Source organism: Macrosteles quadrilineatus, unplaced genomic scaffold, assembly GCF_028750875.1.
Source record: "Macrosteles quadrilineatus isolate MER2022 unplaced genomic scaffold, UCM_ALF_1.0 Scaffold_8__2_contigs__length_117827958, whole genome shotgun sequence".
Classification (NCBI taxonomy): Eukaryota; Metazoa; Arthropoda; class Insecta; order Hemiptera; family Cicadellidae; genus Macrosteles; species Macrosteles quadrilineatus.
In genome coordinates, this window is record NW_026542601.1 from 92,384,367 (window position 1) to 92,397,681 (window position 13,315).

The following is a 13,315-nucleotide window of genomic DNA, read 5'->3' on the forward strand; positions in this document are numbered from 1 at the left end:
GCGCTCACCGACCACAATAACATTACCCCAATACCATCAGCCCATGCCCGCGATCCACGACGTGTCCGCCAGACCGATAGGGCAGCACGGAAAAGACGGCAAAGCCATATAATAAATTATCAACTTTGACTTTAATGTGTTTATCACCTCCTTTTTGATAATTTATTTTTCAAAATTTTGCTGCCCCTAAAATTTGCCGCCCTAGGCGCGCGCCTAGTCCGCCTATTCGGAAATATGTCCCTGTATGTAAACCAAAAGTTAATATAACTATTCTATAATATGTTTAGTAAAAACTAACCAATAGTTATTTTTGTTTACACGTAAATCAAAATGATGACAGTAAAAATAATCTGCTTCAGCTGTTTTTTTACAAAAAGGAATTCACGATAACATGGGATGGGCACTTTCAAGGGCTGTAGGACGGAAACTAGATTTTTCCCAGCCTTTTGACCAACTCCAATCGATTTCTCGTGGACAATCACCCCGTATTAAAGAAAACAAAATCAAAAATCCTCGGACAGAAAAAAAGTTTGCCTCTGAATGCGCTTGTTTTAGATTATTGGATTTGTGTATTTTAATCTTTTTTTTCAATGTTAGCTGCCGTTAAACTTATTCATTACATAATTACTGTACTTTAGTTTAGTAACTGATATGAAGAGATATATTTGATATCATATAATCCTGCTGTTTCTTGCCTTTTAGTTATTTGTGTGTGGATTTTTATGATATTTTCCTTAAAGGGCCTAAACATTGTCTCCAAAATAAATTATCGAGAACAAATCATTCATGTATGTATATTTTCCTATTTATTGATACTGTCCTAATTTGATTAAATTATTTATTATTTATTATTATTTACAGGCCTAATTTGATTAAAATATTGTCCAACTTTTGTGAAAATAAAAGTTTTTTCTTTGTAGTATCAAATGAAAGTAGGCCTAGGCCTAAGTCAATTTTGTATAGGCCTACTGGTTTTTGATCCAAGTTAAAATTTATTCAACTTACCACGAATCCTTTTGAAACAATTCTCTAAATGAATCAGAAAAGCTGCTTAGCCTAAAAAATGTTAAACTTGTTATCCCTTTACTATGAGATTTGATTCAATAAGTGTGCTTATTATTTCCGACTTTTAAAAGAGTTGATTGTAGTGCTTTGTTGCAGTGGACCGTTAATGGGGAACTGAGAGTTGGATTTTTTAGTAAAAGGCAAATCTCTGCCGGTGAAGAAATCACGTTTGACTATCAGTTGCAGCGCTATGGGTAAGTTTTTTTTTTACTTTGTAATAAAAGCAAACCACTGTACCTCGGGGAGTATAATTTTGAGCTTAAAATCATTTTATGACGTTTTTCCCAAATGATATAATTGATGATATATGGGGCTCAATCTGTATATGCCTCGACCATTTTTAAGATGCAAAAGAAGTTTATAAGAATTGTATTACTGTATTAAAAGAAATCATGTAAACTGCTTTATGAAACGTGAAGTTTTACTTTCTATTTACTCATACACAATTCTGCTATTTTGTGTAGCATAAAGATTAATCAGGAATTATAAAAATAACATTTATAAATCAATCCCCAACTTGTCAAAAATATTATTTGCAGTCTTCAAGACATTGACCATGCCTTTATGAAAAGTCACTGTATAAGGCTTTAAGTTCCAACTGTTAACCTTCTTATTTTAAAAAGATTAATGATACTGCCAAGTTTAACAAGCAATAAAATACTAAATGTGTTCACCTAAATAAGTGAGGTTTCAAATTTTTAAATTTTAATTTTAAGAATTGACAATTTTCGGTTTCAACAGCTATGCTAGAAAAATGTGAAATGTATTATGAAAATAAGCTATAGGCTATCATCATATACTAATGGACAGCTACTGAGACTTGGGACAAATTATAGCAAATTGTTATCAGAAAAGATTGTAGTTAAATGAGTCTCTCACAGAGTATGCTGCAATCTAAAACCTGATTTTATCCCTTATAGTACGGCGCAATTAGACCTAGACCGGGACATAAAAAAAAAGTTTCAAACCAACGCAAAATTGTTGAATACACTTCCCTCAATATGTAAAAAAAAGTTACACTGATTTGAGTGTCGGGTTTGGGGGGGAGGGGGTGAAAATGGGGTGAAAATATGACTTTTTTTACTTTTTCGCAAATACCTCAAAAACGGTGCAAGTAATTCTTTTGGTGGCGTTTTTCTTTAAATACAATGAATTACAAAAAAATCTACATTAAATTTCAAACAAAATGATACCATACAATACCTATCTACTATAAACGGTTCAGGAGATATTGGGGGGTAAATGTGATTTTTCTTAAAATTCTAAAAAAAATTGTTTTTTAAATGGAGAAAACCCATGGACACACATGGAAAAAGTTTCTAATGAGTGCCAAATTGTTCAATAGATCTCCCTTAATATGTGTAAAAAAGTTACACTGATTTGAGTGTCGGATTTGGGAAATAGGTTTTAAAGAAAATTGGGTGAAAATAGGACTTTTTTACTTTTTCGCAAATACCTCAAAAACGGTGCGTTTTTCTTAAAATACAATGAATTACAAAAATAATCTACATTAAATTTTGAACAAATTGATACCTTACAATAGCCTACCTATCTAATATGAACGGTTCAGGAGATATTGAGGGGGGGGGCCACTTCGCCCACTACTTACACAAATATAATTTGATCTAACCTGATATTGTTGATTCATTCAAACTTACACGTACTCCTTTTAATTTTATGAAAAATGTCATGAACACTTTTATTTCGGTTTTAAAATTCCCTATCAAACGCACCAAGCTCAAAAAGATCGAATAAAAATAACTAAATTATAACGATTTTTAGTTGTAAAATTATTATCATCAAGGCTACGCTATTCAGGTTTGCCTCATTTTACAACTAAAAATCGTGATATTTAATTTATTTCTTTATTATTTTCATTATTTTAAAAGCTAAATAAAATTTTTATTGACATTTTTTCATAAAATTAGCCATTTTTTGCAATTTCAATTAAAAAAATTGAAATGGCCATCATTTTGAAATTTTTAATTGGATTAAGATAATTCTTTTTCTAGTCTATTTGACCTCAACATACATACCAAGTTACATAATGATCGGTTAAAAAATTCAAAGATAAAATAATGTTTATGTGTAAAAAAACAAAATAGCAAATATCTGGTTAACGAAGCGATTTTGGGAAATAATTTATTCTTGATTTTCTTTTTATTTTGACCCATAGAACCATTTCCTGGAGTTTGGCTGTTCGTACGGGACACCCTGTAGGATCTCACGTAAAGTGAACCTATAGCTAATTTTTTTAATTATGAGTTATAGAGTTGACTTCTTATGGAGCACTCCCCTTTACTTTTTAGATGTTTTTTGGGATGATTTCCAATTTTAAAAATATGTTTGCCATTTTCCAATATGGCCGACAACTTTGTTATTTCTTATGGAACACCATGGGTTTATGATTGTTTTAGAATTCAAATGCAATTTAAAAACATTTTAATTTTAACATTTTCTCTTAAAAACTACTCGTTTAGGAGTTACAACGTGTTACACTTATGGAAAAAAGGCTTGCTGTGTACATTCCACATCCTGTAGCTCATAATTCAATAAGTTTATAGAGAAAATCCAAAGAACAAAAAAATGTTAAATGGCATTTATATCTTAAACAGACCATGTTTACAGAATGTTCCAATATTAAAGTTAGCTGCCATTTTGGAAAATGGTGGCCAATTTTTTACAAGGAAATCAATATTTTTATCGTATTTTATTATTTTATTAGAATGTAGTTGAAATTTTTACAACCGTTCATAGTATAGGTATTGTATAGTAAGATTGTGTTTGAAATTCAATAAAGATTTTTTTTGTAATTCATTATATAAAAAAAAAACGCACCCTTTACGAGCCTCCCTTTTTGAAAAACCCTCCTACCAAATCAGAGACTCAAATCAGTGTAACTTTATTACACATATTAAGGGAGGTCTATTGAATAATTTAGCACTCAATAGGAACTTTTTTATGGGTATCCATAGTTTTCCTGCATTTAAAAAAACAACTTTTAGAATTAAAAGAAAAAAATCACATTTACCCCTCAATATCTCTTTACCCGTTAATGGTAGATAGGCTCGGTATTGAATGGTATCATCTTGTTTTAAGTTTAATGTAGATTATTTTTGTAGTTCGTTATATTTTAAGAAAAACGCACCGTTTTCGAGATATTTGTAAAATAGTAAAAAACGCCCCATTCCCCTCACTTTTCTCATAAACCCTCCTTCCCAAATCCGACACTCAAATCAGTGTAACTTTTTTGCACATATTAAGGGAGGATTATTGAACAATTTGGCACTCATTAGAAACTTTTTCTATGGGTGTCCATGATTTTTCTCCATTAAAAAACATTTTTTTTTTTAGAATTTTAAGAAAAAATCACATTTAGTAGATAGGTATTGTATGGTATCATTTTGTTCGAAATCTAATGTAGATTATTTTTGTAATTCATTGTATTTAAGAAAAACGCACCGTTTTTGAGGTATTTGCGAAAAAGTAAAAAAAAGTCATATTTTCACCCCATTTTCACCCCCTCCCCCCCAAACCCGACACTAAAATCAGTGTAACTTTTTTTTTCATATTGAGGGAAGTGTATTCAACAATTTTGCGCTGGTTTGAAACTTTTTTTTTGGATGTCCCGGTTTGCTTTTTTTTTAAGCTAATTGCACTGTACTATTAGTATACTTTTTAGTTTTATCCCTTAGGCCTACTGTGACAGTTTACGTGAAAAATAAGATACTAAAATTAACATTAAGTTGTCACATTTTGTTGTGGTGAAAAAGTTTATATGTATTCCATAGAAATCAGTTATTTAAATTAGCACACTCTTGTCAGTGGCTCAACTCCACTCCTCTCCACTCAGTTTTATTTAAAAACTGGTCACAACTTTATATGGGAATGGAATGTCCAGTTCTATTCTGTCCAAAGTCTTGCAATATAGTGAGAATTTTCTTTGATCAAGAAACATACTGTTTTTGTTTTCATATTTGTTTTCAGATGTGATTGGAAATTAACTAAATTCCAAGCAACACCTTGTGTGCTAGATATCAAATTTAAAAATGCTTGTTTTCTTCATTGGTCCACCCTTGTACTTCAATACAATCAGTCTTTTCATCATACTGTTGATCTTAGATCAATCTTTGATTTGTCAAATTTATAGAACACCTAATATATTTTATTTGTTTGAAATTACAAAATTTGTTTTACAGTAAAGAAGCGCAACGTTGCCACTGCCAGACAGCTCAGTGTCGAGGCTGGATTGGTGAAGACCCGGAGAAAGAAAACAAGTGGTCTGATATCACCGGGAAAAGCAAAGAACGGAAAGAAAAGGAGAGGAAGAAGAAAGAGGATAGGAGAAAAGAAAAAGACATGTTAAATGATATTGATGTAAGTTAGGCCTACTAAAATTTTAGTAAAAAAAAAATCCAGTAAGGGTTCTCCCTGATATGCAAAAGTTGGGCAAGGCAGTTTTGTTTAACCGTTCATAACGGCTTCAGTTCGCCCAAAATTCAACAAAATAATTTATTTTGTTGCATTTGAGTATTTAACATAAAATAAACATGTCTGTCACAGTTAATCAAATAGCAAAAAAAAAATCATAACCAGATCAACAAACAAACATGCCTATGCACTTTCCATTGTTGGAGTCTTCATCAGGTCATAAGGTGTCAATTTTAGATAATTTAGTAGAACACGTCTGTTTTTTTTAATAAAATAATAACACAAAAATACATAAAAGAACATGGAAAACACAGAAAAGCTGCCGAAAAAATATGTAGAGACGTATATGGCGCAACAGACTGGTCTAGACTAGCGTTTGTTACCACTTATAACATACCTTGTCCCCACACACTTCCTCACCTGTGAAAAGTTCTAGTTTCTTCCTAGAATCAAACTCTAGTATCTGAGGAGTCTTAACACCTTCGCTGCGGGCCATCAAATGGCAGGCGTAGCCCCAGTGCGGCGCAGCCTGCAGCGTCGAACAAACCCGATTGCTGGGTGATTGGCTCTCATATTTTGGTATTACGAATAGCAAATAACGAGCGGTGATGTCCTGCTTTATAACGAGAGTCTACGTAGTTTGCTAAACACTCACAGATAGCAGCACTGCTTGGAACGTAGCCGGTCCCATTGTATTGCCAATTGGAGGGAGAAAGACGGGACAAGTTGATTTTTAAGTTTGCCAGACGGGGATTTTATGGGGAAATTTTACTACCAACCTACAACACAACAAAAAGCAAGTCACCCACTACACGCTAATGTGGTATAGGTCCGCCTTCGACCGACGCTAGAGCAAAAACTAAGATATACGAAAGGCATTGCCGAGCGTATCCGATCGGTTACGGCAGCACCTGAACAGCGCGCGGCCCGTATCCGATCGGATACGCCCGCATTGAACGTGTTAAATGATGTTGGATTTAAATGCCCCCTGCTTGTAAAGACATTCTTTAGTTTTTCCATGACAGCTCTGTTTATCTCTGGTACTTGTGTATGGTGATTATTTTATGTGTCCAAACACAGCTCTGTCTGTGGCATGTGTGTAGTAATTCTAAATTGTGATTAATATTTGAATAGGTGTGATTACCGTTGATTAATTAGTAAGAAATACAATGTGAATAATCAGTATATAGGCTTAAACCTTAAAAAAGTGAAGTACAAGTACAAATATTATTGTTGTAAAGTGAAATGTTCTAACGTGGTTATGTTGCTCAGCTGGAAGAGGAGATAGAGAAGCTGGTGCTGAAAAACCGAGCCCAGACGTTGCTGCTGTGTCGGCTGATGGTCCGAGCCGAGGACCACGAACCGCGCGCTCAGCTGCTCAATATTCTGCGGCTCGGAGAGACTGCGTGTCTGAGACTGTTCCTGGACTACCACGGACTGAGGCTCATCTGGAGCTGGATGATGGATCCGGCCACCGACTCTCGACTCAAGATTGACGTTAGTGACTTTCCAATTTAATCAATTCAGTTATTATTTAGTTGGTAAATTAACATATCTTTCACAAAGGTGGGAAGTAAGTTAGACTTATTCTCGTGTTAATTTGTTGCCAGTTTTAGAATGAAAACCAATCTACAGTTAAACCAAAATATAGCAGATAAGGACATTTTGGATAACCTATTTTTTTTAGTTAATCAATTATATTTAAGGCTGTTTCGGTGAAAGCAAACCAGATTCATACAACATTTCAATTGTTTTCTGAACATTCTCTTCTCATTGGTTGCCACAACAATGACTCATACCATCCACCTGTGCCCCATTGGAAATATCCTTATTGTTTTTATTGTTTACAATTTTTTTGCGGTTTCGATTTAAACGGCAGAAAGTATTTTAAAGGGGTTTTACTGCATTTGAATTGAGGCACCAACTGAGTACTCCTCATGTAAATTATTAACTTCTGACATGAATATAAATTGCATTTATTAACATTTATTCAATTTAGTTTATTTAAACTGATAATGTCTTTTGTTTTAGTTACCTGCAAGCAATAATGATAAATTGTTAGTATACCTAGTAAAAAAGAAAGTTGATTGTTTTTTTTCCTAAATTAGTGACACTATTTGATGAGATAAACATTCTGTCTGATTATTATACAGATTTTGGAAACTCTGGCCAAACTACCCATACAAAACAAGACGATGCTGCAAGACAGCAAGGTTCTGAGTGTGGTGGAAAAATGGTCGACCAGCGGACAGGCTGTGACTGAAGCCAAAGACAGGTACTCAGCGAGGATTTATTTAAATAGGGCACCCATTGTCAAAACCTTGAACCCATGTATGTAAAAAGTACCGACATTTTCTTGGATCTGCCCATCACTACATTGTAGTTATTAAATTTTCCACAGTATTCCAAATATGTGGTGTTGTTGCTAAGTTTTACAGCTGATATTTCTTCTAGTTGAGCACAATGATCTGAAAGCTGAGTGTTTAATCCCGTTACATGAAAGAGTTGTTTTTCGATGTTTGTAAAAACATTATCTATTACTATTTCTGAAGTATTAGTAATTCTTGTCGGGAAATTTACTAAATATCTCATCCCATTTAATATCAACATGTTTTTTACATCCAAGACAATACTACTATTTTCTGTAACATCTATATTGTAATCTATATTGTTTTTTGTATGAATAGTTTGAATAAAACTTTAGATATTTTGAGTTTTTTAAACAATAATTTGTGATAACTAGGTTCCAACAAGATGAACTGTGTTGAAAAGTTGGGTTAATCATCAATTCATCATATTTGTTGGATATCCATGGAGAAGAAAAGTTTTAATCCCTGGCATGTCCATAAAATATTTGTTGGATTTGGACTAGTCTACCTTATCAGTTGATTTTTAAAATACTACCAACTTCATATATTTGTTCACAGAAGTTCAACGGAAGATGAATCGGACAAAGCAGATACGGAAAACCCAACCAAGGGGAGTGAACCGGAAAAGAATTCTGACGACTCCAATCAAATCAAATTGGAAGAAACAGAAGAGCAAAAAGAGAGTAACAGGAAGAAAATTGTTGAGCTTGCAAACTTTTTGTTACAAGAGTGGGCGTCCTTGAAAGAAGTGTTTAGGATACCAAAGAAGGAGCGCATCGAACAAATGAAGGAGCATGAGAGGGAAGCGGGTGAGTTTGTTGTTAGAGCTATGTTTCCCTGTACAATGCCTGTCATGGCTACCTTGCTGTAAAATTGTTAGATTGTGTTGTCTAGTTTGGATTTACATCACCTATCAGTAGTTAGAATACAGTATAGCTTTCTGAACTTTAACTATAGCAAGGTTGGTTAAGCGGAAAGGTCAGATAACTCTGAGGATAAAAATCATCTTAAACATAATATTTCAAACCATTAAATTATTAATTTTTGTATAAAATGTTTTTATATTCCGTCGCGTAGCTAAGTGCAGGTAAGACTTATCATCATAAGGTAAATTGTAAAGTTGTAGTAAATTTTGTGCTGATTCCAAAAATAGGTATATAGTTTATATAGCTTATTTTGTGTATTTTGTTTGATAGCCCTATTATTATGTTGATCGTATCCCCGCGCTAGTACCAAATAATCATCCAACCCAGGTCATGTACAAAACCGTACACCTTATATAATATTAATAAACTTAGTACCCAAGTAAAAATTATTTATTAAAATATTTACTGACTATAGTTTCGGCTCTAAGGCCATTTAAAAATATATATATATATATATATACCGTAACACCTGCATTGGCGCCGTATATCCGGCGTTTGCCGTTGCTAGGGTTAATTCTTTTTTGTCTATAGCAGTATTCTCATAAACAACTTAAGAATCTTGGGAGCAGAACCTGTACCTCTTAACCTCTGCTCTTTGAACTGTCAAATTAAAGTATTTACAGCTGGCTTCAATTAATATTTTTGTTTATTTACATTCTTCCAATAGCTCCATAAGCTTAACATACAAACTTTACAGGCCAGTGGGGCTTATCCCTAAGGTTAAATTCAAAACTGAATATGCCTATATGTTAATCGAGACAAAGACGAATCCAACAAATAAAAAATTATTAAAATCGGTCCATCTGTTTTTGAGTTATAAGTGGTGTGGCAACATGACTTTGTTTTAAATGTATAAGATGTACAAGTACAATGAATAGAGTCAGTGAGAAATGTAACGTATTGCCTATTCACAATATTTTAATATTATGGTTCAATATTATTTTCTGTACGTTTAACTTTTCAGATTCAAAATCAACATGTTCTCTACCATAAAAAATTTGGTAATCTTGGTTTTTAAAATTGTCCTTTAAATAGGTACGGTATCTCTGTTAATCATCAAACTTTGAATCTAAGTCTTCGCTCTCAATTGGTACCAATTCAACTTCTCCGTGGTTATTTATTTTTATTTGGTTCATTGTCATATTCGCCCAGTCATAAACCACTGGTTCACCAGTCGTGTCCAATATTTTCCTGTATATCTTGACACCTTTGGTGATTCGGCTGTGCTTCACAACGTAATCATGTCCAGTGACGGGGTCTTTAACGATAGGAACTCCACGATTATCTCTGTTCACATTGTAAACCTTGTATTCGTCTGTGACGCCATCGCGAGTTATCAGCTTCATTCTACCAGCCAGATCGTAAATGACATCGTCCGGTATTTCACGGTCCAATAGGCTTTTATCGCTCCTCGCTGGAGTTTTGTTGAAATATTGTAGTATTGGGGCTCGTGGTGGCATCGTTAATGCAGTTTTCATAAATATCTGCAACAGTAAAAGAATTGTAAAACTAGTACATCTTAAGCTACATCCGTGATTTTGGTGCACAGGTCCATCTTCAGGCCCATTCATGTGCTAGCATTCAAGACACTTTCACTCGTCTAGTTTTTAGTACCCTATGGTTCCTTAGGGATGGATGAGATTGGATTTTTAGTTTGAGACGAGACGAGATGGGATTTTTAATTTCTCATCAAATTTTGGGACAAGATTTTCCTTCTCATACCTTACGGGAAATGCACGTTCGACACAATTTTAACCTGATTTTGTAACATTAAACACCTACTGATTTATGACTGATTGGTTGAATACAAAAATAATAATAATAGGCCAGAATATTTAAGAAAAATATATTTAAAAACAATAATAATAAACATCAGTATAAAAAAATGTCGGTACCGGATCCGGATCCGGATCTTGAAGAAATCAGATCCAGATCTTCGGATCCGAATCCAGATACATTCTTTCGTTTGTTTTCAGGATGAATTTTTTAAATAACTCATATGGCTAGGCAATGTCAAATACTTACTGTGTCCATATACAAGACTGTCTGTGTCCATGAACAAGACTATCTTTGGACACAGATTGTCTTGTATATGGATACAGATAGTCGTGTACATGGACTCTGATGGTCTTGTACATTGACACAGATAGTCTTGTACATGGATACAGATAGTTTTGTATAATATGGACACAGATAGTCTTGTCCATGGACTCTGATGGTCTTGTACATTGACACAGATAGTCTTGTACATGGATACAGATAGTTTTGTATAATATGGACACAGATAGTCTTGTCCATGGACTCTGATGGTCTTGTACATTGACACAGATAGTCTTGTACATGGATACAGATAGTTTTGTATAATATGGACACAGATAGTCTTGTACATGGACTCTGATGGTCTTGTACATTGACACAGATAGTCTTGTACATGGATACAGATAGTTTTGTATATGGACACAGATAGTCTTATACATGGACTCTTATGGTCTTGTACATTGACACAGATAGTCTTGTACATGGATACAGATAGTTTTGTATAATATGGACACAGATAGTCTTGTACATTGACACAGATAGTCTTGTACATGGATACAGATAGTTTTGTATATGGACACAGATAGCCACTATTAATTTTATTTTAAAATACATCACTGACAAAACACTATGTCTTATGTATGAATTGTACTTTATAAAGGATTGTGTTACTGGTAATAGAAGAAAGAAAAAAAAAAAACTTGGATCCATTAAAACCGGATCCAGCCCAAGATCCGATTTTTTGTGGATTGGATCGGGCGTCAGTTCTAGCTCAGATCCGGCGGATCCGGTAGTCCGATATCTGCCTAGTGTAGTCCGGTTAAACGGTGTCCGGATAAGAGGGGTCTCTTGTAATTATGCCTATCTTATTAAAAATAACTCTTACGCATGCTCATCTTTGAAAAATACAAAATTTATCAGTCTGAAACATCAGTAAATGATAAAACAATTAAAGCAATATTTACATATAAAGAATGTATTAAATAAGAACGCCTTCGCAAAGGAATTGCAATAACGCACTCTTGTATTGCACCTGCAATACAATACCCATTGCATTGACTTTCTGCAGGCGTTTTTAAATTTTTTTTATCTCGTCTCAAAAAAATCTTGTCTTGTAGAACAAGATTTAAAATTTCCCGAAACTTTCCCAAAACTTCAAGACCCGTCCATCCCTATATAGAACTTAAAGGAGTAATTTAAAGTCAAGGACAAATTTCAAAATGAATAATCAATTTTGAAAAAAGATCTACGATAGGCCTACTGAATATTTACACATATTTTTGATTGCCTTAAATCATTATTTTACATGACATCCTAATTGTCAAATTATTAGTTTTGTTCTACCAAGTTAACCAAAGTGGTATGGTTGCCAACATTGCTCTTTTTAAACGTTAGAAACTAGGGATCTCAAATTTTGTCATAAATAATTGAAAATATCAATATCAACAGGAAAAATTGACTATCTTAAATCTAAATGGTAAAATACTAATTGTTCCCAGTTAAATTTCTTAAAGACTAAGGGTTTTAAATTTTTTTATGAAAGAAAACTAAATATAATTTTGTCCAACCCTCCAATGTATTGCCATTAAAAATTGCTACATCAAAGATGCGGCTCATCGTAAAATTATCTTCAATAATCTCAAAATTCCAGTTTAAAATAGGCCTGCAGTTTGCAATGAATACCTATTCTACCTACTTAATAAAAGAAACTTACTGATTGCATTACTAACAGTAAAATAGCCAAGTGAACCGGCATGATTGTTGGTGAAAGAAGTGAGATTGATTGTATGCACAATCAGTTTGTGTCAACCGTCTGCTTAGACAATGTTGTACGACACAAGTAAACACCAACATCTGCAATCTAAATGTCGTTTCTAGCAGAGTGTGAAATTGGATTTCTCTTTACAATTTTAAACCGTCAACTATAAATCCATCAGTTAGCTAGTTAATTTTTGTATACAAAATGCAGTTAAACTTTAAACTATTAAAGTTTTGTTTGTAGTTAATTAAAGAATTAACGTAAATAATGATAAAAAAATACTGACCTAGAGTCTTTTCTTCCTTATTTAACTTCCCCAATGCAATACAAAAATCAAAAATCATCAAATATTTCAAAATATAAACAATGTACCAGTGTTAGGGGTGTAATGGGTGAAATGAAAATAATTAATAACTCGAAGGACCAGAACTAATTAATAGTTCAAGAGAAAAATAATTAAATTAGAGAAAAATGGCGAATCTGCAATTAGAAGGGCACTGAGGTCCCGAGATGGAATAAAATGTCTTGTGAGAGGCAAATGAGATTAGTTTTAGAGTCTAATTAAAACACACACAAAACTTTAAGGTTGTACCTTGAGTCCAATTATCCAAAGGTGGAGAGTATGGCAGCGGCGTCGTCTATGGTGGAGCGATGGCGGATGGCGGAGTCCTTAGACCGAGTGCTTCTGTTTTGTAGAATTTTGGAGAACGCAACGCACCCAAGTTCAT

General features: G+C 33.6%; 2 protein-coding genes across 2 annotated transcripts in view; one reads left to right on the top strand and one right to left on the bottom strand.

The window, feature by feature from the left end:
• Window positions 1–13,315, top strand: part of LOC128999712 (histone-lysine N-methyltransferase SETD2-like) — a 45,908-nt gene that overhangs the window by 15,052 nt on the left and 17,541 nt on the right. The window contains exons 6-10 of the mRNA XM_054426354.1: window positions 1,162–1,259; window positions 5,265–5,442; window positions 6,769–6,993; window positions 7,650–7,771; window positions 8,424–8,674. Of these exons, the coding sequence (XP_054282329.1) occupies window positions 1,162–1,259; window positions 5,265–5,442; window positions 6,769–6,993; window positions 7,650–7,771; window positions 8,424–8,674 (874 nt within the window). The remainder of the gene's footprint in view (window positions 1–1,161; window positions 1,260–5,264; window positions 5,443–6,768; window positions 6,994–7,649; window positions 7,772–8,423; window positions 8,675–13,315) is intronic.
• On the bottom strand, window positions 9,372–12,636 carry LOC128999713 (uncharacterized). Its single transcript, XM_054426355.1, has 2 exons — window positions 12,543–12,636; window positions 9,372–10,275 (listed from the first exon to the last, which is right to left on the bottom strand). The coding sequence occupies exons 1-2, from the start codon at window positions 12,582–12,584 to the stop codon at window positions 9,841–9,843; spliced, it is 477 nt and encodes a 158-aa protein (XP_054282330.1). The 5' UTR covers window positions 12,585–12,636; the 3' UTR covers window positions 9,372–9,840.

Coding starts and splice junctions, on each gene's coding strand:
- LOC128999713 (XM_054426355.1), bottom strand. CDS start 12,584: ATGCCGGTTCACTTGGCTATTTTACTGTTAGTAATGCAATCA. Junction 10,276..12,542: donor TACTGTTAGTAATGCAATCA/GTAAGTTTCTTT, acceptor TTACTGTTGCAG/ATATTTATGAAAACTGCATT.